Source organism: Amphiura filiformis, chromosome 19 (assembly GCF_039555335.1).
Source record: "Amphiura filiformis chromosome 19, Afil_fr2py, whole genome shotgun sequence".
Lineage (NCBI taxonomy): Eukaryota > Metazoa > Echinodermata > Ophiuroidea > Amphilepidida > Amphiuridae > Amphiura > Amphiura filiformis.
Genome location: NC_092646.1, coordinates 3458392 through 3485612, shown reverse-complemented (window position 1 = coordinate 3485612; position 27221 = coordinate 3458392). Strand labels below are relative to the sequence as shown.

At 38.0% G+C, this 27221-nt stretch overlaps 1 protein-coding gene across 1 annotated transcript; it reads left to right on the top strand.

Annotated features, from left to right (window-relative positions):
* Window positions 1–8760: 8760 nt before the first annotated feature.
* LOC140141586 (uncharacterized) lies at window positions 8761–23227 on the top strand. The gene is made up of 12 exons (XM_072163498.1): window positions 8761–8874; window positions 10087–10311; window positions 10526–10688; window positions 11289–11416; window positions 14546–14803; window positions 16196–16315; window positions 17703–17900; window positions 18415–18540; window positions 19641–19754; window positions 20173–20370; window positions 21423–21528; window positions 22750–23227. Exons 1-12 carry the CDS (start codon window positions 8811–8813, stop codon window positions 23225–23227), a joined length of 2178 nt encoding a protein of 725 aa, XP_072019599.1. The 5' UTR covers window positions 8761–8810.
* Window positions 23228–27221: the final 3994 nt, after the last annotated feature.

Below are 27221 nucleotides of genomic sequence, written 5' to 3'. Positions count from 1 at the left end.
TACCACGCGTTGCAAGATTCACATAAAATACTAGCCTTTGCTCCCTTGTAATCAGTGCAGGCCTTACCGCATTCCCCACAAGGATATTTTGAGGGTCTGGGTCCTGGGTTGGTTTCCACATCTCCACTCAGCTGTATCAGCAACCCAAGCAGTAGTGCAGCATGGGTAAACGTTAATCTCAATATCATGATGGTAAAGATTTGGTGAGCATGGCATGCATAAGCAAGTAAACAGTTATTTATTACTTGTGAGATACATGTCTTAGTTACAGCAACAACAGGCACAAGCAAAATCACACATAAATGCATCAATATCAGTAATCGAGGATGGAGACATGATTGGTAGTGGTACGTGGGTGACAAAGGATTGGTAACAGCAAAGTATAACAACAACAGTTTACAGAAATTATAAACTTGGTAACACACTACAGCAATATCACACGTCATACATCAACATCAGGGATGGAGACATGATTGGTAACAGCAAAGGATTGGTAATGGTAGCAAAGGATTGGTAACAAAGGATTGGTAAGGTTAGGTAGGCATGGCAACAACAGTTTACACTGTATAAAACACATGTATCACAGCAACATGAACAGGCAGCAATCACAAGCAAGCAACATCATGCATCAGCAACGGGGATACAGATGATTGGTAACAGCAAAGGATTGGTAACATCAAGGGATGCATTGCTGAGTACACTGGCAAATATACTGGCCTACCTGTGGGTCCACGATCGCTATGACTACGGTAAATACGATACTTCGGAAGGTTGTTGAATTCGACAGGCATGCACTTGGTTTGGCGAACAAATAAATTGACTGGTGGATCAGGCTGCAGTTTTATGGATCAAAACACACCAAGCATACTTCCACTCAACGGTAGGCAAGAAAGGAACTATCCAGATATGTAATCCGGCAAGACTGATGAAATATCTTGCGCTGATCAGCCAAACAGATGGAAAAGATGGCCTAAATTGCAGACAAAATTGGGAAGACGTCCGCACGGTTCCACGCATGCGCACATCACTCAGATAATCGACCTTTTACTCCAGCTCAATCCGTTAACACGATTAACGGCGCCTATGAGCCTGGGCCTAGTCTCTACTCCCATAGAATTGGCTTTGGGCAGCAGCAAGGAACACTCAATCGCATCTATGACGAAATAACTGGAAATGGATTGTACGAAATGCCTCAATACGATAGACCACCAAGCAGGCTTCCTCCGGGACTGCCACCAGCCTATGATACTTTGAGTAGTCCAGATAACGAGAACGCGAACAGCGCAAGTGGTGAGGTCGTGAATAGCTCAAGTAATAAGCAAGCGATGATAAGTACCAGTAAACCAGACCTGAACACTGCAAATAACGAGAACGCGAGCGGGCAGTCTGCTTATGAAATCATGAAGAATGATGTCACGATTGATGTCCGAATGCCGCCAAATAATCAGTGAATAGCCTATACCGTATATCATTTTAACTTTAGAGTAGTGGCCTATATTAACTGTTACTCGTTTGTTGTAGTTCTCTGTGGTTCCGGTTACCTTGCGAATGAACACGGGAACACATGTTTAGAAATTATAGAAAACGCATTACTCAGTTCTGTGCCCAATAGCTTACTACATTTAATGTCCAGGGAGCACTTAATACAAATGACCATACGGGGATGGTCGCCTAAAAAAAGGCTGTTTAAATTTGTACCACGTTACTCCGAAAGCCCCTTGAATTTTGCCCAAAAAAGAGCGCTGAAAGACCATTGATTTTGATAGTACCATATCTAAAAGACCCCTAAATTGCTATTTTTTTGGTCAGACGATTTTCAACCAGAAGCTATGAAATACCTTTGATTTTGACCTGTCGCAGCTATAAAAGTCCCCTTTTTCCGGTACGCAGTCATCTCCCAGAGACCCACCACCTCAAACTTACGTGGTAACATGTACACTAAAAATTTGATGATGTGCACTGGGGAATGGTACACCCGGGAATGGTAGCCCTAGCTACCCATCTGAAAAATAGTTGTGTACGATTCAAGATTCCATTACCTGCCATACATGGATGAGCTGTCGAGAAACAAAAAACTGTTCCAACAATGTTCCCCTCATCATAAAATTTGTTTCACCGAGTTTACAGATGTCTAGAAAAAGACCCCAGATGACCTTCAACCTGACCTCTGAAAAATGTTCCGAAAAGGTTCTTCTGGTCACAAGGTTCGTTGTCACCGAGTTTGAGCTCTGTACCCTTTATAGATATCCAGATAATACAATTCTAAGATTTGACCCATGATGACCTTTTACCCGACCCAGCAAGATGTTTCATAATGTTCCCCTGGTCATGAAGTTTTGTTGTCACCAAGTTCGAGCCCCGTACCCCTTACAGATGTCCAGATAATGAATTCTAAGATTTGACCCCAGATAACCTTTGACCTGACCCCTGCAAAATGTTCCAAAATGTGCCCCTGGTCACAAGGTTTGCTATCACCGAGTTTGAGTCCTATACCGGTTACAGATATCCAGATAATACAATTATAAGAATTGACCCCAGATGACCTTTTACCTGACCATGCAATATGTTCCATAATGTTCCCCTGGTCATGAGGTTTTGTTGTCACCAAGTTTGAGCCCGTACCCCTTACAGATGACCAGATAATGAATTCTAAGATTTGGTCCCAGATAACCTTTGACCTGACCCCTGCAAAATGTTCCAAAATGTTCCCCTGGTCACAAGGTTTGCTATCACTGAGTTTGAGTCCCATACCGGTTACAGATTTCCAGATAATACAATTATAAGAATTGACCCCAGATGACCTTTGACCTGACCCCTGCATGATGTTCCATAATCCCAGTTTGTTGCCACCGAGTTTGATTCCCGTACCTCTTTACAGGTGTCCAGAAAATAAAATTCTAAGATTTGACCCCAGATGACTTTTGATCTGACCTATGCAAAGTGTTTCAAAATGTTCCCCTGGTCATTAAGTTTTTTGTCACCAAGCCTGAGCCCCGTACCCCTTACAGATGTCCAGAAAATGCATTTCTCAAATTTGACATATGCATGACCTTTGAGGGTGCACACCAGTAAATAGCCCACATTGACTTTCTGTACAAACATGGTCCAGGAAAACGTCATTTTCTTGATTCCAGAGCGACTCAGTTCTTCAAAACTTTCTGCAAGTCGAAGGTCAGATGAAGTCATCCATTGTAGAAATTATATACGGAGTCCAGCATTTTTTTCTAGTAAAATGCCGACTAGATCACCCTATAGCCCATACAGCATACACAACCTCACGAATAGCTTGATGTTTCTGAAATGTAACACATTTAGCCAAATCGTTATAAAAGGTCGGATACTGCTCATTTTTCACAGACAATCTATTTCCCAGGCTTAAATGAGGATTAAATGTGAATCAGGGCCTAATAGTTGGCTTTTAAGCCTTTTCTAATGTATTAAATTAAGTCGTGTTGCACGTTTCCTCGTTTGAAACACTGATTTTTTTCTCCCAGGGTGTAGAAGACTTGTATTTACTGGTGTGAACTCTTGACCTAACCCCTGCAAAATGTTCCCCTGGTCATGAGATTTGTTGTCACCGAGTTTGAGCACCATACCCCTTTCAGATGTCCAGATAATGCATAAGATTTTACACCCTTAATGACGTTTGACCCCAATTCTGTGAAGAGGCTATGGGCACTGGGTGACGTCATCGTGCTATGTAATATGTAGCAGAAGAAGCATTTTGACGGTTTTTGGTTATATACCGGGAATACCCCCTTAATGACCTTTGACCCAATTCTGTGAGGAAGCTATGGGTACTGGGTATAGCCAATGCTTCTGTGTAAGTGACGTCATGGACCCAATAAACACATATGTACACGTAACACATGGATATTCTGTATTACACACCATGGGTGTATTAACACCGTGGAATATAAAAACTAGTATTTTTATAAGTTATATTTCTAGGCCGTTACATTAAGGTTACTCAGGCTTCTAACATTAAGGTTAATTTTTTTAGGCACGGTTATTCATTGTTTTTGTTGATATTTGGCGACTCCCATACGACGACTAAACACTCCAAGTGGGACCCCAATATAAGGGCCCCGCAGGGCAAGAAAGCCAGAGTAACCAAAGGGGTGACGGGCTGTCTCTACTGGGTGACGGGCAGTCGATAATGAAAATGTGTTTATGGGAGCACACAACTAAATCAATGCGCCATTTGTGTAACCCTAACGAGTTCCGGTAATATTCAAACCCTTTTTGATGTATTTTGGGCTGGTCTTTAGACTAATAAACAGAGAGAGTAGCGAATTATAGTTTAAATAAAAGTATAAAGCCTATACATGAGTCGCATTTGTAAAATCATCGAGAAAATAGGTCCGCGAAATAAATAAACGGCAGAAACAGGTTGGCAGTCTTAGTGACATCGTAGCTGGAAAACGAGGTGGAAAGCTACCCATACATTGAAACATATGTTAAACTTTCATCGATTTGCAATCGACTGGTTATCATAAAATATCTTAAAACGAGCCCAAAAGGCCTCAAAACGAGCAAAGAAAACCGGTGTTTTTACACGTATTTCAATGGGGCGCCCTTATGTTATCGACAGACCGTCACCCATACTTATATTGAGGACACGGTGGCTCAGTGGTTACAGCCTTGGACTCATAATCTTAGAGATTGCTCGACATGCGTGGGTTCGAGTCCCCGTCCCACCACCGTGTTGCGCCCTTGGGCAAGGCGCTTTGCCTCGCTTGCCTCCCCCACCCAGGTACAATGGGAAGCTGCTAGGGGTAGTCACAGTCGTCGTACTGATGAACCCTGCGCCATTTGTAGGCTGCAAACTTGGTTCCGACATATTCTAATGACGGCGGACTAAATGTAAAGCGCTTTGAGGCTGTTTACTATAGATGGCGGATACCTTCAAAATACGCCTAAGATAATACGCCTAACCTTATCCAACCCAGCACGGCAGTATCGTGCCCATACGACCCGTATGGACATAATGTGTTACGTGTATATCATGTGTCTGTGTGTCGGGTGCAGGATGTTTTATGTAGGAGAAGAAGCATTTTAGCTGAAATCAGTGTCATGTGATATGTACTGCCTTGTTCAACGACTGTTGTAACCATGTCTGCTATAAAATTGGATGGATTGAGCATGGTACACAACGATATTGGTCAAGCTGTGTGTTTTAAACTCACAGTGAGACCAATATCTTTGTGTATCGTGAGAATTGTTATGCTCTGCGAATCTGATTTTTGGTCAAAAATGAGATTTTTGGTCAAAAATTTGATTTTTTTGTAAAAATTGTGATTTTCTCGATAACATTTTGCAACCGTTTAAAGTGTGTCGCTAAACATTGTTAGATATCTACACGCTACATGTACGTTGATCGTGGACTGTAAGCTGATGCAGAGACCTCCGATATCGGGTGAAAAAAGTGTTAAGACTCCAGCGGGTGCCAGATATCCAAAATAATTTTTTACAAAGTATATAAAGTATAGTATTATGAATTTTAATTGGGGAATTAGTCATGGCAAGGAAGAGCGAGGTACCAGATTTGGAGTCCCATGGGATGAGGGAATGAACGGGAACGGGAATGACAATCTCGAAATGAACAAGATGAAACAGAAATTAAGTATAAGAATTTATTAGGAAATTACTTTATCAGATAAACTGATCAAAACAATATGAGTGTATGAATTAATATAAAATCTTACCAGAGTTACATCACATAAGTAGTATAATTTAATATGAATCACGTGCAAGACATGATGACATTATAATCGTCATCATGTTACCAGTCTAACTTAACTATTCATCATGAACCAAAGTTGAGTGGCTGCATCAGTCGCAGGGCTAGCAAGGAGTGGCGACTTTATTAACGGAGAAACAAATCCTTGTTTCACTCAGTGCAATTGATGCACGTAATCGGATATAAAAACGTTCACTTGATGAATGGTTAACATGGCTTATGATCAATAATCAATTATTGACTGAATTATCGTCACAACAATAGGATGGAAGATTCTCACAGCATAATAATGGTCAAAATCGGTCAACGAATGTCTCAGCTAGAATAATGTTGACAGAAAAAGGGCAGAGGAAGAAGAGGAAGCAGAAACCAACTGGATTACAATAGCTTGGGGTATAAATCCCCAAACTAGGTAACTGCACATGTTACAGTGCAGAATGTTGATGGGGGCTCCATACCTTTTACAGAATATTCTTGTTTACTTTTTACTATTTAAGAAACATGTCCAACGAACTCACACTAGTTCTTTGTGTACACTAAGTTTACAATATTTGGCCCCAGGGGGCCATTCAAACTTTCTGAGTGCTTACCACTTTATGTATTTCAGTTCTGATGAACACTTATTGGTATTTAGGTTCAGTAAATATCACCTTAAGCCTCAATAAATTTGATTATATCAGAATGCTGTTGCTCAAAATCAGAAATTTTACCCCCACAAAAATCTCCTTAAAACCGCCCTTTTAGGCTAATTCTCTACATTATGAGCGCCACAATGTAAACTAATGGAAAGCATATTTTCTGTCAATAAATTACTTTACACAATCTCCCGATACACCGCAATTAATATTTAACCGGCGTGGTTTATGCAGACCCCTTCCAGACCAGTCTTGGAATTTTGCGGAAAAAATATTCCATACTAAATCTCAAGTCTGTACCTTTGATGGAGTAATTCCTCATTATACAATTTTTCTTTATTTTGTCTAGCCTATACTGATTGACTTGCTGACCCCTGGGTAAGGACATTTCTGTAATTTCCCAGAGACTGTCACGTATTATGATATTTATGATTCATTTCCGGGCTCGGTTTCAGTATTTTCAATTAGACATTATAATAGTCTTCAGAACAAACACTGAAACTGAAGCGTAGTGACTATTTTAAACAGGAATAATAACAACCATGCTCTTTCGTATTGCTCTCATCCTTGTTGTCCTAATAAAAGACACACTAACATTTAATTGACCTCAAGTCTTTGTTGTGAAATATCATTTTCTTGGCTTGTCTCTCGCTCGTAAAATTGAAGCGACAATCAGAAAGTTTCTGTTCCAATTTCAATTTGCTCATAATATCTCATGCATATTGACCTTTTCGGTAAATCCCATAAGCCTTTGTGAGTACACCTGAGATGTCGTCATTTGACGTCACGCAGATGCGAACATCTTTTAGTGAACTTCGCTACTGCCCATTTCAGAGATGGTAAATGCGCAGTAACAATGTGCGCATCGGCGTGACGACATCTCAGGTCTAACCGCAAAGGCTTATGGGATTTACCGAAAAGGTCAGTTGCAAATAGACCAATAATGCGCTCTGTTAGTGTAAATTACTATCCAGTGTCAACTGCAAGCGTTTTTCCTTGTATTCGAAAGTCTCACTTGCGCAATAAAAAGTAGGTAATTTTTTCTATTATACCTTTTAAAAATAAGATTTTTACTTTATCAGATTACTTTCACTTCAGTTCAGCAATTTGTTTTAGCACATCTATGGATGTTTCAAAAACGTATAATCTGAATTTTCAGGAATTGATGGAAGTTCTGGTTTGGAAAATTAATGAGGAGCTTTAATTAAACCTTAAGCATGCGGATCGGTGAGTAGATATAGTTGTCATACATATGAAAGGACTTTGGGGTTTCGGCAATTGCAGAGATATCGAAAATGAAAAGGGTTTTGACAGTTACACAGATCGAAATGTACTTTGGGGTTTCAGCTGTCAGATATCGAAAAGGACTTGGGGGGGGTTTGCACTTGAAGTTCAAATGATTAATACAGTCAGTTAAAAAGGAACATGATAAGGGCGGTGAGATACTTCATGTTATCATGCTTCATATTCATATTCACATTCAACACTACGCGTTGGGGCAAGCGAAGGCACCATGTGTATATTACCAGTGGTTACGCAATAAAATACAAGAAATGAAAAATGTTAAAATTATCTGCAAACTGTGCCAGCATAAGCTATCTACACCATTTGCCATTTTGAGGTAAACGATTTCAGCATTGTCACTCGGAAAGTCTACGCTCTACGGCACATAAATTTATTTATTGTACAGCGCCTAACAAAACAAACGTCATATTTCTATCAGGCAAAGTACTTGCGTTTGTATTGTTGCAATACAGGCCCGTAAAAAAGAATGTTCAACTCAGAAGACTCAACCAGTCTTTAATAATCTGTATAGTACCACGCAACCATCAATTTAACAGGTTAAGTGCTTAAGCAACAAAAGGATAAGAAATATAGAGATTTTCTCTTAGTAAACTGGCCTCAAAAAGAAACTTATAATTTTTCACAACGTCAAATCGTAAAATCCTGTCTATAAAAATGAACACAAATTGCACACAGGATTACTGAATGTGGTCCCGGAAATTGTTTCGTTTCAGTGCATTTTACTGTTGTGTCAGTTGGACAACTGCTTGGTTACTGACATGTGTTTAGAGTAGAGTATTGAAGTATTCCGGTGTGTAATTTTTATTCATTTTAATGTTCAGGATTATAAGTTTCTTTTTGAGGCCAGTTCATTTTGCACTAATGGGAATTGCGTAGAAAGGAGAAAAAAGAATAGGAACCAGATACATGTATTACAGGTATGTAGTTGTTAGTTATTTTGTAGATCTGCGAATGGTGTCGGTGAATAAATGTTACCTGATATATTATTAGAATGATGTGTATGTGAACAAGACCGGTCGAGATACAATGACTTTCTAAAATTCTTTCTCAATTATGTTTATTCTTAGGTGTATCATTGAACATTTGTAGAAGTTAACTGCTAAGTATTTTCCTGATTCCTCACCATTATGGGTGGATTGAATTGCTACATCTTTATAATGGCTGTCAATGTTGCCGTTCTTGTGATTGCAAGTATGTACAATACTCGTCACTCGTATATATGTGCAGTTGACCTCTGAATTCAAAACCACCTGTGGGAGATTTAAACCCACTTTTAAAACATCCTAGAAGGAAAATTGGATTTAGTTTTAATACTGCCTGTAACTACAATAAATAATGTATATAGGCGTTACGATGTGATAATGGTGTGGTGTGGTGTGATGTGATGTGGTGTGATGTGATGTGGTGTGATGTGATGTGATGTGATATTTTGCTTCAGCAATTGCTTTTGCTTTTGCTTCTATAAAAATGCACTTGGTTTCTAGGAAATGTTAATTCTGAGTGAACATAATGCCAACAGCACATTATGAGGTTTTAAAAGGACCTAGGATATTATGATTTCAAAGGTCAAAATCTACATTGGTTTACCCTGGCCAGCGACGATATGCACACTATTTTATTACTTATTTTATTATCCATTTAGTACATTATACAGCGATATTGTTTTCGTACATCTTTTTTGTAAATTTTGATTTTTGATAATGTTTTTCCGTTTCTCATAATTTAGCAGGGAATAAAGCACAATTTACTAAAGAAAAAAAAACCTGAAAATAAACTTATTTTACCACATGTGTTACAAAAATGTTTTATTGGTCTTGCGCAGACATGTATTTCCCAGGAAGTATCTACATAACTTGAATAAGATGAATGCGGTGAAATGTTCCATAATCTTCAAGGCATTTGTGACCTGTATTGGTTGCCATTATGTTACTTTCAATTTTTAGTAACTGTATCCTAATATAAGTAGCTTTAGTTCAGACTGCTGTTACATTAGCACCCACAAAGTAAGATGAAAATTGAAAAACAGTGTTAGTATAGTAGCTTACAGTTTTTCGCGGCCTCAGAATGTAATTTTGTCCTTATTTCAGGCAATAATCTAGCTTGATGTCATTTAATCTTTTCTCGAGGATCGTTTCGAATTTAATATTTTAAAAATTATGATACTCAATTCCATAGGAGGCGGAAGCAGGGGAGACGGGGGCCACACCTCCTAGTTTTCCATGCAGGAACGTCCCCACCCCCTACAAATCCTAATAGAAGAAAAATTAAAGAAATAATAATAACCATGTGCATCTTCCTTTTTAGTTCGAAAAACACCGTGTTTTGGGGCCAAATATGGTACCATTTTCCCCATCAGGCACATCACTGCATGGTTTACTTCATAACGTTTATTATAATTTATAGGAGATACAATTTTCGTGACCGACTTCATTAATGTTAAGATATGGGCAGCACCTCTTGACACGCTCGAGTTTGAGGCACTTCCGCTTCAAAATATTGGTCAACCAGTTGCTGTAGATTTTGATCCAGTCGACCACAAAGTATATTGGACTGATGTTAGACGTCGCATCATTAGTAGAGCGAAACTTGATGGCACTGAACAAGAAGTTGTTGTGGGATATGTATCAGGTAAGAACACTTTCCATATACAAGGCAGACAAGGACAAAAGACAGAGGGTGAGACACACTAATAAACAGACAAACACTCGCAATATGAATTGTTGAAAGTTTACGATCTGGGCTTTTGGTTTTGAAGAGGATGACAATGTTATTTGACGGGTACAACGTTTGTATACTTCAAGTTAAATTAGACAGTTCTTCATTATTATTATCTCTTTTTCAGTTCCTGATGGTCTAACTATTGATGTGGTAAATAGACATATATACTGGACAGATACAGGTACCAATACAACAGGGAGAGCAAATTTAGATGGAACTGGAAGACAAATTATTCTACAGGATGGTCATGATGAACCCAGGGCAATTGTGGTGGATTCTGCTGGGGGGTAAGTAGCAGACAGTAGAGAGAATACCGGGAAAAAGCCCAAGCTTCCAAAGATAACCCACGAGCCTCTAGTGCTCCCATTGATCACGATCGGATAAATTTTAAACAACTTGTCTTCGTCATTGTCTTTTTTACTGACGTAATTTTGGTTACACTGTGATGTTGGTTGTGCCAGCCCCTGTGGATTTTTTTAAACCCACCTATATTGTTTTATATAATTGGTACCTTTGGTTAGCTGTGGGTCTAATTCTCTATCCAGTGATACGAAAATCAGTAACAACATTCTTCACTATGAAATCGTAATGTAGTGTACGTCTCACAACATTGGGATTGATCTAATCTAAATCTCAACATTGAGCTCAATATCACTATAAAGCTGCGAACAAAACGTACCCGAACACATCCGAACAATGTCTTAAAGACTAAGACTGAATTGCAAACTATTTTAAATAGAAAAAATGTATATTCTAGAATGTAACAACATTATTTTCTTTCATGATGTTTTATAACAGATATTAGATTAAAACCTTGTTTAAGTTATTGAAACATTATTGAGAATCACGACATTTTAAACAATTTAAATTTTGTTTCTTAAATTAAGTCGTTTATTCTGGACCGATTGGGGAACCAATCCAAAGATAGAGAGATCTAAACTTGATGGAAGTGGGAGGAAGATTCTAGTAAACACTGGTCTTGAGCTACCAAATGGATTAACGCTGGACCTTGAAGGTATTGGTGTGACTTGGATTAAAGCCCGGGATTAAAGGGTTAGGCGGGTTGAGAGGAATACGACGTAGCGTTATTTGCACTCAAAAGATTGAGACAAATATAATTTGTTATGAATTCAGCAGACGGCCGAATCCAGATTCGGCTTTTGGTACATTTGTTTTAGGCATGCATTATATTTAAATTAGATCACAAGGGATCAATGCTGAGGGCAGCATATCATTTTTTAACGGAAATCAGATGATAACAGCGTAATTAGTTATCAAAAGAAGGTGGCATGCAGGGTTAGCTAACGGTGTATCGTAGTACGGTCAACGATGACCGTTAAAAATTGATATGCTGCCCTCTATTATAGGTAAAGCATTGGTCTCTTGTTCTCTAATTCAAACATAATGCATGCGTAACATGAGTTTACCAAAAGCCGAATCCGGATTCGGCCGTCTGCCGAATTCATAATGATGTATAGCTAACACACACGAGGATTTGTATGGGTTCTATAAAGGAGATCCCGATGCTGCTACAAGTGGTGTCATTTACGCCCCACTTTCATGATTTTTCTCGGGAGAGTAAAATGCCAAAAACGTTCGTTTTGATATATATCGTTGACCTTAAATCAAGTACTGCAAGACCTCAGTATAGAATTACAAATGCGGTTATTAGCTTCCTTTACTCATTTCTTATAAGATCGGTGTATTTATATAAGAGAATACACTGCGGGGTTTTTTCAGTTAAATATCTATAACTGGACAAAATTGTGCATGTCATCCCACTGAATTCGTCCAGGTGATTTTCTAAAGTACTAGACATATGGACTTCATATTTGGTTGTATGATGTATCTTGGTGAGACGATAAAAATTTACCGGATTTTGTTTTAATCCGGTTGCTATGGCAACGGTGGCCATTTTTTTAATTTTAATCGATAAAGTGACAAAACAGTACTTTGTCGTGCAAGATTCTCGAAAATGTTCCCCCAATACGGGCTTCTAAAATTTAATCGGTACTGCATTTGGTTCTGATAAATGGCAACATTATTTCTTTGATCGATTTGTAGTACAACACAAAAAAAGGAGAAAACAATCACTTGACGTGGTTTTATACGGGCGCACATTTTGAAAAACAAATAAACGCGTTTTTGATTTTGTGAACATGGTGCGCTAAAAGGATATAAACGAAGGATTTTCAAACGGATTCTAAAAATTGGTATAAATACACACAAATAATATAAAGCTACATCCAACGCACCAACATTTCTCTCACTGCGAAATTTGATTGCTGAGAAAACTTTAAGAACAACTTTATACGTGTTTTTATAGTTTTTTATACGTTTCTATTTCTAACCTTAAGAGAGACTAATGAAGGACTGCAAATATTTTGTCTATGTATTGAAGGGGCACAATGAGCAAGTGTTCTTCAATTCCTAGAAAAAAGGGGAACATGATAATGAAGATTTTCGTTTACTATAGCTTAAGCTTATACAATGTATTATAACATTTTGGATGAATGACGACGTATACACAGCTACGTTAATATATCATTGGACCTGCATATCCACTATGACAAGATAAACATATCGTGCTGCATGTCAATGGATAGCTACAATACTCAGCTTTACAATGACACCCCATTTGAAACAATAACATTTTTCGCGGCTGAGTACACGCCTTGTGAATGTAGTGGGGTCTCAAACAGAATTCGCCAAATTGACCATTATTCTATGCCGCAAGCTGCAATCCCATATCTTCACAATCTGGGACCTAATGCAATTCTCCAAGATGGCACCGCTCGCCACACACAGCCACGGTAGTCAACGACTACCTTCAGGACATGGGAGTAGAGTCAAAATGGCCTGCCATCAGGCCAGACCTTGGGGGGGGCATACCACAATCCGTCTGAACACTTGTGGGACCAGCTTGATCGTGCTGTGCGTGCCAGAGAAGCCCATATGCAACCACATTGAATGACCTGTGACGAATGGAATGCCATCCCACAGTAACGTGTAACCAGGTCGGTGAACAGCATGAGGAGAAGGTGCCTGCCCGGGGGGGCACTTCAAGTTGAAATGGATATAGGTGTAGGGCTGGCGCTTTCGCACTAAGGGGCATTCGGTGAGAGCAACATGTAAAAAATATGGGGTCATTGGGTGAGAGCATGATTTTTGGCATTCGGTGAGAGCAAAATGTAAAAAATATGGGGTCATTGGGTGAGAACATGACCTTTTTTTTAAATGGAATCTTTGGGTGAGAACCAAAACAGTGCCACAAAAACCTCGAAAATCGAATTTCTAGTTCTAAATGGCTTCAAATTTCTTTATTTTCTTCAAAATAAGTAACAAAATCAGTGATAAATGAAAGTTGCTGTTCAAATTGAACTTGTAGGCCTAAGGGTCTTTCGGTGACAGACCAAATGGAAAAATAGGGGGTCTTCGGGTGACAGAGCGCGGAGCGAGCATGTGTTCGTAAAAAAATATGGGGTCTTTGGGTGACAGCGATGCTGAAAAAGGGGGTCTTAACAGCCCTACATACGCGTCACCTCCAAAGTTGGAGTGCCCCCCCCCCCGGGGGTGCCTGACCTGCTGCCTGTGGTTTTTCCACCCGCTATTGAGGTTAGTGGCTAGGGTTGTTTGAGCACAGAATAATGGTCAATTTGGCAAACTCTGTTTGAGACCCCACTACATTCACAACACAAGGCGTGTACTTAGCCGTGAAAAATGTTATTGTTTCAAATGGGGTGTCATTGTAAAGAGGAGTATTTAAGCAATTAATTGATATGCAACACGATATGAATATGTCACAAATAATTTGAGATACAGATGCTTGGAAAAACTTTCCAAACTTTTGTTGAGGAGTTTAGAAGATAGTAAAAACAAAAACAAATCCTATCGGTTCTTCTTTAATTACGTCAAGTTTACAACTAAATGTTTAGGAGGACATGTCTTAATTTTAGAACATGTACTCAAAGGACTGGATTAATGGACTACTGGTATATTTCATTGGATCTTGAGACGATGTCGTATTGATATAATGTCACCACAAGTCACAAACTACCTTGATAATGAATCTGTTGCCAATATGTCAACACGTTTATATCTTATAATTACCAGATTATCTCATTTCATTCCAATTTAATTTCAGGGAACAGAATTTATTGGTGTGACGCTGGTCTAAACGCCATTGAAACAACAGACTTGGATGGGGGAAATAGGATAAACCTGTTTACCATCTTCAGCCGTGACATTCACCCATTCGATATTGGAATATATAACGGATACGTTTACTGGTCGGATTGGTTGTTTGTTAATATCCTAAAATTGAACAAATATGGTGAACGACAGGCTACAGGGGTAGGAACGCCCGTGTTTGAAAGAGCAGGAGGTTTACACATATTCATTGGTACATAAATTGGTTTCATTTTTCGTGAGCCTAAGGGAACCTAATGCCCATGTCAGACTTTCATGCCGCTTGTCGCTGCAACACGTATTAGCAAATAATTGATTGTTTCCATAATGTCTGCAATACGCGTGCGTCACGCCGCTCGGCAAGCGGCATGACTGTATGAAACCAGCATAACGTGGCGTAAAATATGGTCTCATTTAGGATGTTGGTTACCATCATAGTTTTTAGTAAACATAATTTTTTCACTAATGGGTTATTGATCCATGGTCATGTATGTAAAATAGGGAAAAAAACCCAGGAAGGGCGTCAATTCGAAGTTGAATGTGGGGGACACAAGTTTTGTTCAATGTGACCGTAAAGCAGGCCTGTCGTCGCGCTTGCGCAATGCAGAGGTGTGTCTGTGGGAGAATGTGCCCCCGTCAGTCGTTGGAAAGTTTTATAAGATGGGCGCCAAATGGAGGCATTTGGTGGACATTTTTTACACTATTATTTTATAAAATATTTTTGTTGAGAACGTGAACATTATTCCGACCCAATTTTCAGTTTCATACTACATGTATTTGAGTTCATTTCGCCACAATTTGCAAATTTACACTATTATATACCAAAAGTAAGGTGTGTACCAAATGTGTGTGTAAACTAAGAACGAGGAATTTTTCCTTTCGGGGGTGGGGCGTCAATGAAAGACAACTGCGTATTGTTCACGCAAAACATTTTCATTTTTAGTCCCCATTCAAGGTGAATTACAATTACATACTATTTGAGCCATAAATTAAGGTTTAATGCAGACAATTGCCTGCATTTTTAAAGTAAGCCAACTGATACTAAGGAAGAATTTGCCAAAATGTGGAGGGGTAGGACATTTGATATTGTGCCCCCCTCTTCCCAAAATTTGGAGGGGACATGTCTCCCCCCCCCCTCCCCCGGGATTGACGTCCATGAAACCCGAGTATGCCTATATCCTTTAATAGATAATTGAGAACCACATGAGAGTCCCTGTATTCAGTAGCTCGTCAATAATCGGATTCATTGCTAGGAGAAATAAAAAGCAGAAAATTGTAAGATGCCCAGGTAGCCACCTGCATAATCAATAGTCGGAGGTTATTTAAAGAATATTACATTTGGACGACGAAACACTGTTTAATGAACAAACTAATTCTTGTTATGTAGACAAACTGTGAACGTCATTGTTGAAATACGGTAATGAAGCGCATTTCATTGGTTCATACAGTTACAGCGTCATTTTAATAATATAAAATAATGCTATAGACTTTTGAAAGTTAATTTAGATACTTTGCGCATATTGTGTTCATACAAATATGTTAACACTTTTTTCCAACATTTAACTTGTTAAAATTTATCATCACACTGTTTTCTATTTCATTCCAGATACAATAAATGAATGCGACAGTAACCCATGTAACAACGAAGGAATGTGTATTGATGAAATAGACTATTACCAATGCAACTGCACCGGGACCGGGTATCAGGGAGACATATGCCAAATAGGTCAGTGCGTAATCAGCCAGGTCTTTCAGATGAGGCAAAAATTAGTTTATCTTTGTCCCAATAGGAAAAGAAAAGAAAGATTTTTTATCGGAAAATATAGGTTTTTTTTATTACGGGCAGTCTGCCATTCTACAACTACTTTGTAAAGGCAGCATTTTTTTTGGTGACAATTTGATGTACGTTTGTCCAAAGCAATAGCACGATTTAAAGACAAAGGTAGGTATTTATATTTGTAATTATTCTCATGAATTTATCAATTCAATTATTCTGTTATCCATCCGTTCATCAATCATCAATCAATCAATCAATCAATCAATCAATCAATCAATTAACCAATCAATCAAGTAAGTAAGCAAGCAAACACTTACTTCATCAATCAATCAATCAATCAATCAACCAATTAACCAATCAATCAACCAATCAATCAAGTAAGTAAGCAAGCAAACACTTACTTCATCAATCAATCAATCAATCAATCAATCAACCATTTGAAGGTCATTAAAGGGTCATCGGGATCACAATACATATAGCTTGTGAACTGGCATTTTAAATTGTACATACACAAATTGTGTAATATACGGTAGAGCTTCAATTCAAAAATGCCCGAACCTTTTTTTCTATCAGTCAATTCAGATGAACTAGGTAAATTCCAGGTGGCAAACACATTTGAAGACCTGAGCGCAAGAAGACCGTAAGTCCACTTGGCCCCTCAACATGTATACACTAAAGTTACGTATAGTTTCTTAGGGTTTTATAATGTTTAATACATGTTCTAGGGTGAAATCATCATGAAAGGTTGTGAAAGATTTGTTTTGGTCCCTGAACATGTATAAAACATTACCAAACTATACGAAACTATACGCAACTTTAGTGTATACATGTTGAGGGGCCAAGTGGACTTACGGCCAGGTCTTCATTTGTTTGTTTGTTTAAACTTATTGTGATGTATTTCGCTTCTCAAGACAACCAATTTGAATTTGAAAAATATGTTAACTGGTCCATTGTCAGCATTGGACAATTTTAGATGTGAACAGTCAAAGTTTATGCAAACATTTTTGAAGATCTTACCAAATTATTTATTGGATTATACAGATTCAGAAATGGTTTTGCCTATCTGTGACGCACCGTTCTAGGGCAATAAAGGTCGAAGGTCACATTTTTTGGCCTCCCCGGAGGTCAACACTTGAAAGCGTCCTCATATTTTTCACACTGGCCTCAAATTGCTCATTTTGGAGCAATATTTCAGAAAAGAATAGTTTGTTTTATGTATCCTTTGTTAAACCGGCAACATCTCAAAATTGAATCTATGCTATATATACATACCCAGAATTAGATTAGAAAAAAATGTGTGGCTAGTAACGGTACCTAATACATCGCTTTGTTGCAGTATCTAGTGCCTGCAAGTACCCAGGGGACATACAAAATGGTCATGTGATTCCTGGTCAAGCCGGTAATATCTATGCACCAGGGGAGAAGGTAGAATTTACTTGCGCAGATGGATACATGCCTGATGGGGAAAAGCAGGCATTCTGTCAAAGTGATGGCACATGGTCTGATGAGAACCCTGTTTGTAAATCAGAAGATGGTGAGTACTAGAACTAGCCCCGTTCGCAAACCGAGTTACCCTTCAAATAGCGCGAATATTGTTGTTGGGATATCTTAGATCATCATACAAGTCTATTAAAGGACACCAGGGGCGTAGCCAGCTTTCTTGGTCGGGGGGGGGAGCAAAATAAGATTTCAGGGGCACAGCTGAAAAAAAATTGCAGTTGCAGCATGCAATACAAATACCGGTTTCGTTTTTTAGAGATACTGTACATGTCTTCGAGCTTCCAAAAAAGCTTTTTGGACGATGTGCTCGCATAGCGCGCAAACATTTTGAATTTGACACTATTTTCGCCCATGATCAAAATGAAAATGGCTTTATTGTGACATTTGTGAAAATTTTGCATTTTAAACTATCTTGGCCTATGATCGGGGGTGAATTTTGATGTAATGGGAAGTGTTTCCTAGCCAGGCAGCCGGACCGGACTGGTCAGTGGAAGTGTAGCTGTTATATGAAATACTAAGCTAGCTAAACATATTTGTTTTCTTTCCAGATGTAAATGAGTGTTCCCAGACACCATCTCCGTGTCACGTGAATGCAGATTGTTCCAACACTGAAGGCAGCTATACCTGCCATTGTCAACCTGGATTTGCTGGAGATGGATATACAACGTGTACAGGTAGGGTTGAGTTTGGATTATTTCAATTAATCCAATTTAAACGCAAATCTGAATTCATTTTAAACCTTTCATAAGCTGGATTTAGAGATAACGTTCATGACAACATTATAAACATAACATTACACATTTTGTTTAGTTGAAAATTCAGGATAAGAAATGAAAATCAAAATAAATGTTATACGTAAGGTTCTGGATTAGCAACCCTTTTGTTTAGTTCGGAGTTTTATTTGGTATTAACTCATGACCTCTTTATTACATTGATTGCAAATATATTTAGTACTTATTCCCGACAACTAGATCTGAATTTCAAGACTTTTCATTTTCGATTCTGCTCAATGAGGGCACGTGTTTATAGACTAAAGATATTGTGGCTCTTATAAGTAGGAAATTTTATTGACAAACAATTATCTGAAAAGCTTGAAATGACAACTAAGTTTTAAAGTTTTTGTACTCTTGTTTTGAAAAGATCATTTCAATTTGAATATGAAAGTTTTTGAAATTCAGAATGATCTAACTGTCAGCCTATAATGTACTAATACATCTGACCGCAATCAGTATAATCGGTAAGGTGTTATGGCCAGTTTGAAGATGCGAATTCTAGACTGGCGCAGTCTCTGCTTGTTCTCATGAAATTTTCAGCTAACTTGAAATTCTATGAGAACACGGTATCAACTAAATTGATATTAAGGGCGTTGGCTCTAACTAACAATGTTCCTTGTTATGCAAATGAGATAGTTCACGCTCCGCGGCTCAGTTCAGCACCCTGGGATTTTGGTGCTTGGTTTTTTCATTTTCCTATTTCACGACATTGACGTGCATCAAGGCCGTTTCTATGCGGGTGAATGAGCATGAAAAGAATCTTCCACATGCTTTTTTGGTGCGAATCCTGGCTGCGATAGTTTATCATGTACGGGCGCACAACTTACATGTATGTATAAGTTGGGCGCTCGTGGAGTGCGTTTCTAAGCTGCATATCACTCCCTGATTGTTATTAAAGGGTTTATATGGTTTTACTGTGGTAAGCAAATTTTTGTCAAGTGTGCTGATGCTTGTGCGGAGCTCACAATATTATTATAAATCACTGCGTTTTTTTCCCACAGACACAGATGAATGTTCGTCCAACCCGTGTCAGAATGGCGGTACATGTAATGATTTAATCAACAATTTCCGATGTGACTGCAGTTTTGTCTACGAGGGTGTCCGTTGTGAATCACGTAAGTTTGTATGTTGTGAAAGCAATGTAAACATGTTTGCCTTCGGAAAAACAAAAACAATTAAATCTTCAATATATTTAAGAGAAGAAATACTTTTTTTTTCAAGTCTACAAGATTTTTACTTCAAGTATGATATGTAAAAAGTAGAACTATACCCGATCAAATATGGCCTCTCAGCTTCTAAATTGGTTTGTTATAGATTATATATACGACGTATTTAATAGAACTGATTTGATGAAGCGGTTTAAGTAAAATATTAACCGTCAGACCTGTTTATCATAGGATCCATCGAAAATATGGCCTCTGTTTTCAGCTTCTAAATTGGTTTGTTATAGATTATATATACGACGTATTTAATAGAACTGATTTGATGAAGCGGTTTAAGTAAAATATTAACCGTCAGACCTGTTTATCATAGGATCCATCGAAGGATGTCTTCATCCGGGAGAGTTGGAAAACGGTTATGTCATATCAGGTGGCTCTAACAATCTGATTTATCCTCCGGGGAAACGGATCGAGTATCTTTGTGAAGATAATTATGAGTTGCAGGGTACAAAATCCATATTCTGTCAAACTGATTCAACATGGTCGCATGAAATGCCAGTGTGTGTGGAAGGTAGGGAGAATAATAAACTGCTCAAATAAAGAAAGTCCGCAGTCGTGTAACCCATCCTACACCAAAGCCTGATCTTGTTATGACAATCTTGTTAGCTCCAGTTTGATACCAAATTTGCTAACAAACACTCTAAATTGATAAAGATTGATACCAGTTATAAAATTTGGTGCGGACTTTCTTTATTTGAGTAGTTTATTAGTAGACAAAAAAAACCACACAGACACACTCAACACCGTAAAGATTCGCCTAATGGCGCACTAGGGCTTCTTTGCCTTAGGGTAAATTTCATGTGCAAATAGAGAGCTCCCTCTTCTGAAATCCCAACAAGAAAATCCCAATAAGAATTAAGGTTCCGTGGCCTTATTTGCTGGTAGGAAATTTACGGGAGGGCACTTTAAGGATGTGCCTAAATGTCCACATACGTCACGGAGCATATAGCGCCATTAGGCGAATCTTTACGGTAGACTAGTTCAGCATTATGAGAAAGGTTTTTAACACAAGTCTCCACATACAGCCATTGTTTTTCTGCATAGACCTATGGACCTATATAATTGTTTTACAATGAGCATACTTAAACATAATGCCCTGTATTTTCCAAAACATGTTAAGCCTACGTAACACTCACACCGCACCCACCATAAGTATGATTACACAACTATAACAGGTCCCTCTATTTTTTCAGCAATGGGATATCCAGACACCCCCTATAGAAGACATGACCTTAATCACTGTTAATCTTCCACATAGGGGGTATAGATTTTCCATTTAGGTAACACATATGAAACTCACACTCCCTGTGAGGAAGATTAAGGTCATGTCTTCCATAGGGGTGTATGGATTTCATCTCGAACTTCCCTATCCCTGACCAGTCTCAGTGGCGTAACTAGGGGGGCTGGGGGGACATGCCCCGGGCGCCACCCTTAGGGGCGCCAAATTGACCGATTCAGCATCGATTATGCGCCCCTCGATTATGTGTAATATACCATACATTAGTTGCAGTTTCTTTATTTTTCCAATTAAATAATTTTAGCTCAAATTGTTTCGTGTTACAGAGAAGGACGGACTGAATACGCAGGCCATTATTGGTGGAGGAGTCGCAGTTGGATCGGTCATTATTATCCTTATTATAATACTCCTTGTTGTCTGTTGCAAGAAGAAGTAAGTAATATTTAGATTATAGTCTTTAACTATCGGCTTCACAACCCTCCTAACCCTTTTTAAAATACATGGAAAAATATTTTAAGAAATGTAAAAATTTAAAGTATTATGTGTAGTCTAATTCGTTTTACACATCTTGATCAATTTATATCGTCAGACATCAATGCATTCGGTCACAATGTTTCATTATATAAAAAAGAGGCAGTTTTAAAAGTTGTATCCATATGATTCAACTCTTTAAGTGATGAACGTTGACTCCTATATGCTCTCAGGTGTAAGAAAGTTGACTCCTATATGCACTCAGGTGCAACTTTTACATAATGAACCATTGTGAAAGAATGCAATATTCACAGTATTCAAAGTTGATTTGTTAGGTAACTGTAAGCACTGGTAAGGGCTGTCAATCTTAGCCTTGGTACATAATGTAGGACAAGTACATATATAAGCAAATTACGTTCAAGCTTTTGTTAATTTCACGTAGAGCTTATGTATGTCTTTATACTGGTAAACGTATTTTTTCCTGAAGTTCACTAGATGCCCGGGAGAGCTTGTAACAAAAAAGGGTGAATCTAGTTCAATTATTTGAATTTTTAGCATGAATAATATAACAGTTTTTGATTAAATGTGACGTGTCATGTCAAAAGGAGACACTTTTGGGCTGGGTATCAATTTTGAGGTTTTTACATATCTTAAATATAGAGATATTTTGCTCCACAACGCCTTTTCCCCCAATGAAATCGGACATACCTAAGTGAGGATATTGAATTCGTAAGTTATAGTATTATGAAATTGAAAATTGAGATATCGGCCTTTAAAAATATTATTGACAATGTTGAGAATAGGAATTACTTTGAAAATGTCTCAAAAAATACAAGATGCCAGTTATATTCCGGTCTGAAACTATCAGACAATATTTTAAACATTAATAACATCACAAATTCGCAACAAACCCAAATTGTGAAAAAATCACCCCGGAAGATTTTTGGCTATTTCTCCATTTACGATCCTGCCCAAAAGTGTCTCCTTTTGACATGACACGTCACAAATAAATACTCAATAAAGTGGCTACTGTTCTTTATGATAGTCTGCTAAACAGTGTTTATAGATAAATGCATTCTTGTTTATAACCACAATTGATATTAAAGTTGCTAACCGTAAGTAATTTGTGCTGTTTCTATTAGTGCTGCTTCTTATAGTTTTAATATGCTTCTTATATTTCAGTCAAAATACGGGAGCCAATGACTTGCTGGCACTGCAGCGTGTTAATCCTCCGGCTCCAAAACCAGACAATCGACCTTTTACTCCAGCTCAATCCGTTAACACGATTAACCGCGCCTATGAGCCTGGCCCTAGTCTCTATTCCCATAGAATTGGCTTTGGGCAGCAGCAAGGAACACTCAATCGCATCTATGACGAAATACCTGGAAATGGATTGTACGAAATGCCTCAATATGATAGACCACCAAGCAGGCTTCCTCCGGGACTGCCACCAGCCTATGATACTTTGAGAAGTCCAGATAACGCGAACGCGAACGGCGCAAGAGGTGAGGTCGTGAATAGCTCTAGCAATAAGCAAGCGATGATAGGTACCAGTAAACCAAACCTAAACACTGCAAATAACGCGAGCGGACAGTCTGCTTATGAAATCATGAAGAACGATGTCACGATTGATGTCCGAATGCCGCCTAATAATCAGTGAATAGCCTATAGCATCATAACTTTAGAGTAGTGGCCTATATTACACTGTTACTCAATTCCCAGAGCAAAGTTTATTGCAGTTCTCTGTGGTTTCGGTAACCTTGCGAATGAACACGGGAACACATGTTTAGAAATTATAGAAAACGAATTACTCAGTTCTGTGGTCAATAGCTTACTACATTTAATGTCCAGGGAGCACTTAATACAAATGACCATACGGGGATGGTCGCCTAAAAAAAGGCTGTTTTAATTTGTACCACGTTACTCCGAAAGACCCTTGAATTTTGCCCAAAAAAGAGCGCTGTAAAACCATTGCTTTTGATAATACCATATCTAAAAGACCCCTAAATTGCTATTTTTTGGTCAGGCGATTTTCAACCAGAAGCCATGAAATATCTTTGAATTTGACCTGTCGCAGCTATAAAAGTCCCCCTTTTGAGGTACGCAGTCATCTCCCAGAGACCCACCACCTCAAACTTACGTGGTAGCATGTACACTAAAAATTTGATGATGTGCACAGGGGAATGGTACACCCGGGAATGGTAGTCCTAAATAGCTAGCTACCCATCCGAAAAATAGTTACATGTGTACGATTCAAGATTCCATTACCTGGGGGTACATGGGTGAGCTATTGGTGTTATCCCGTATGTCCTAAACAAAGCCATGTCATATGTGACCGTCCACGGCGAATGAGCCGTAAATTCCTCCCCCGGTCAATTTTGTTTTATTTCCTGTTTAAAAATAAACATCATAAACTTAAAAATGGTATATCATTTGACTTCAAACGATATCCAGAAGCGGGGTTATGGTTTGTTAAACTTTGCACCTTCAACAAAATTATAGCTTTTTACGTTTTTACATGTGTCTCTTTTTCCACATTGTTGGCAAAAAATATCAAACAGTCATAATTGGCGGTCATTTCAAATCATCCCCAAGTCAACGAGGTTTAAGAAAGTTCTCTCATTGTTAATTGTTGGTTATGCATACCTGTATGTTACGGGGTGGGAAAAATCCCGAAACACAAAATAAATAAGAAATGGACACAGATGGAAGACTTGGTGGATATACTATGTTATTATGCTCCGGCTTTAATATAATAATATCTGATGATTCGTAGAAACAATGAAGATGGATGCAATATAAATATATTTAATGAATATGATGAAGATTGAATTGATGTTGACAAGTTGGATGCCTGGATGGAAGTTTTGATGTTTATCAGTTGGAATCTTGGATGGAAGTGAAGTAAAATGGCAAGTTCATATGGGAAAACACTTGAGTACCATCTCTACAACAGCCTAAATAATAACCTTAACTAAGCATTTACTTAATGACAGATCTTAACAATACACAACCCGTTAAAGAGATAAAACTTTCTCATGAATAATTCATAAGTACATCACCTACCATCTTAAGCCAAAAGATAAGTGGCAATAATTTACACCACACTTAAGTTTTTAGGATAACAATACACACTCATATAAAAGGAATCAATTGCTAAAGTGCTCTTAAAACTTCTATGAATGGAAGACAATAAACAATGAAGACATAAAACATTTGATGAACTCATAAAATTGAGAAGCAAAGGATGCAGGCATGTTCATGATCAATGCATGAGGTGAATGAGGTGAATGACCTTTTCAAATTAAAGATAAACCATGATCTATTAACATAATTTTAAAGACAATAATGGTTACGATGGAAAATAACTTAACTTGATGATGATCATGATCGATTAATTACACAACAGATAGAAATATAATTTGATATGAAACCAAAAACCTACATTAATTAAGAATGACACAATCAAAATAAACAAAATAATAAACATGGTAAATAATGATAAACCTTAAGTCCTAACATTTCAAACCCTACACTTAAAACCAACCATTCTGATGCCGGTTACATGTATAAAATACAATGCCTGGTAACCCACCACTTGAACAGGATTTAGCAATATAAGCAAACAAAGACCAGAGCTAAATTTTGCAAAACGAAGACCTAATTGAACCGATTTGGTGGACCATTTTGGCACTATTACTGCATGTGTAAAGTTTGAACAATTGAACAAAGCGTTCGTTGTCCCGTTTTCCCTATTATTGTAGGCCTATAAATTATGTTAAACATGGGGCCTGAATTGGCAAATGTCGAAAGCAGAAGCGAGGGTGTCTGAGGGGGATGTTAACCCTGAGAGGGAAACATTTTGCAAACTTAAAGTCCAATTGAAGCCATTTGGTGCATCGTTTCATTTCGCTTCAATTAGGTCTTCATTTTGCAAAATTTTCCAAGTTCTGAGGGGGAAACATCCTGCGTAGTTGATAAACAAATGGCCACTTTCACCTCTGCTTTCAAAATTTGCCAATTTATGTTTAACACAAATTTTCGGCTTTTTTAAACTAAAATTTTATACATTAATAGTGCCAAAATGGTCCACCCAATCGCTTCAATTAGGTCTTTATTTTGCAAAAGTTTCTTATTTCTCAGGTGGCATTTTTTACATTTTATTATTTTCTTCTAAAATTGCCCCCCCCCCTTGTGACTGCTGTAGATACGTCACTGCTCCAAAACACACAAATTGTTAAATATATCTTCAAAAATAATATTACAAAAATAAAAATACCCCTTGGGCAATGTTTTGGACATATTCAGAGGAAAAATTCCCAATTGAAAGGGACAAAAAAATGAAAATAACCCTTCAGCAAAATGCTTAAATAAAACCATGCTCATTACCATGATTATGGGTAGTACATACACTCCTAGAAACGACTTCAAATGCCATGTTCAGTAGTAATTTTTTCATTTGTAAAATTAACGTTATGTTTTTAAAACTTGGCCTACATGCTTTTGATCTGAAAGAAATACTGTAGTATCGTCTGCATACATTTTTTTTAAAAATAATTCTGAAGGGGACGTTTTATACCATTTATGTTCTTATCTCGTCTTATTTTACAAGCCAAAAGTTCAATAGACATTACAAACAATAGTGCAGAAAGGGGACAATGGGCTATTCCATTGAAAATCCATACCACCCCTGTAGAAGATTTACCTAAAGTCTTCTAAATAGGGAGTATGAGTTTTGAATAGAATAGACAATTTGGTAATTTCGTTTGAAATACTCACTCCAGTTGTGGAAGATAGAGGTAAAGCCATAATACAGGGGGAGTATGGGTTTCAAAATGATTAACCCTGACAAGTTACATTTGAAAAACATACTCCCCCTGTGGAAGATATTTCCAAAATCTTCCACAGGGGTAGTGTGGATTTCAACTGGAATAGCCCAATCTTGACGTACACCCTTTCTCCAAGTTGTATGCTGTTATTAAGTGACATAACTTTTATGCAGTATCACTGCTTAAAGGTCCACAGCCTCATCCCCAGAAGTTGAGATTCTTATCATCAAAAACCCCAGGACTACATAATGTTAGAGTGCAAAACCATTCTGGTCTATTTGGGTGTTTGTCAAAGACATGTCCGATATGTTTTGTTTTCGTCTGCGACAACACAGTCCCCTATATGGGGGCACTGCAATAAATGTATTTGTGTACCTCGCAAATTCAGTGTTCGAATCAACTGAAAAATTAATAATAAGCATTTTTGTGGATATCTATGCCCTATTGATCCATTCCTTTAAAAGGGATGCTAAAATCACGAAATACTCCTTTAAAAAGAAGTTATGATATTGAATAAACACTTTGTTCTATAATTTTCAATGTTTGTTGTACAGCTAAGTATCCCTTTAAAACTTTAGCTGCCGTTGGTCTGAGTTTTGGATCCTTATTGCGACACTTTTGGTGAAGTTTGGATAATAAGAGCCTAGTAAGATTTCCATGGATATCTGCTCCTAACAAATAATCTACTACCGCTGGAATCTTCCAGATGTCTGATTTCTCATCATAACCTGGCACTTCCATTGCTTCGTCATTTGTGGAAGACCCCACTAATTGTTCGGGAGCAACAAATTGTCCAGCTTCCACGGTGACTTTAAATTTTCCCCA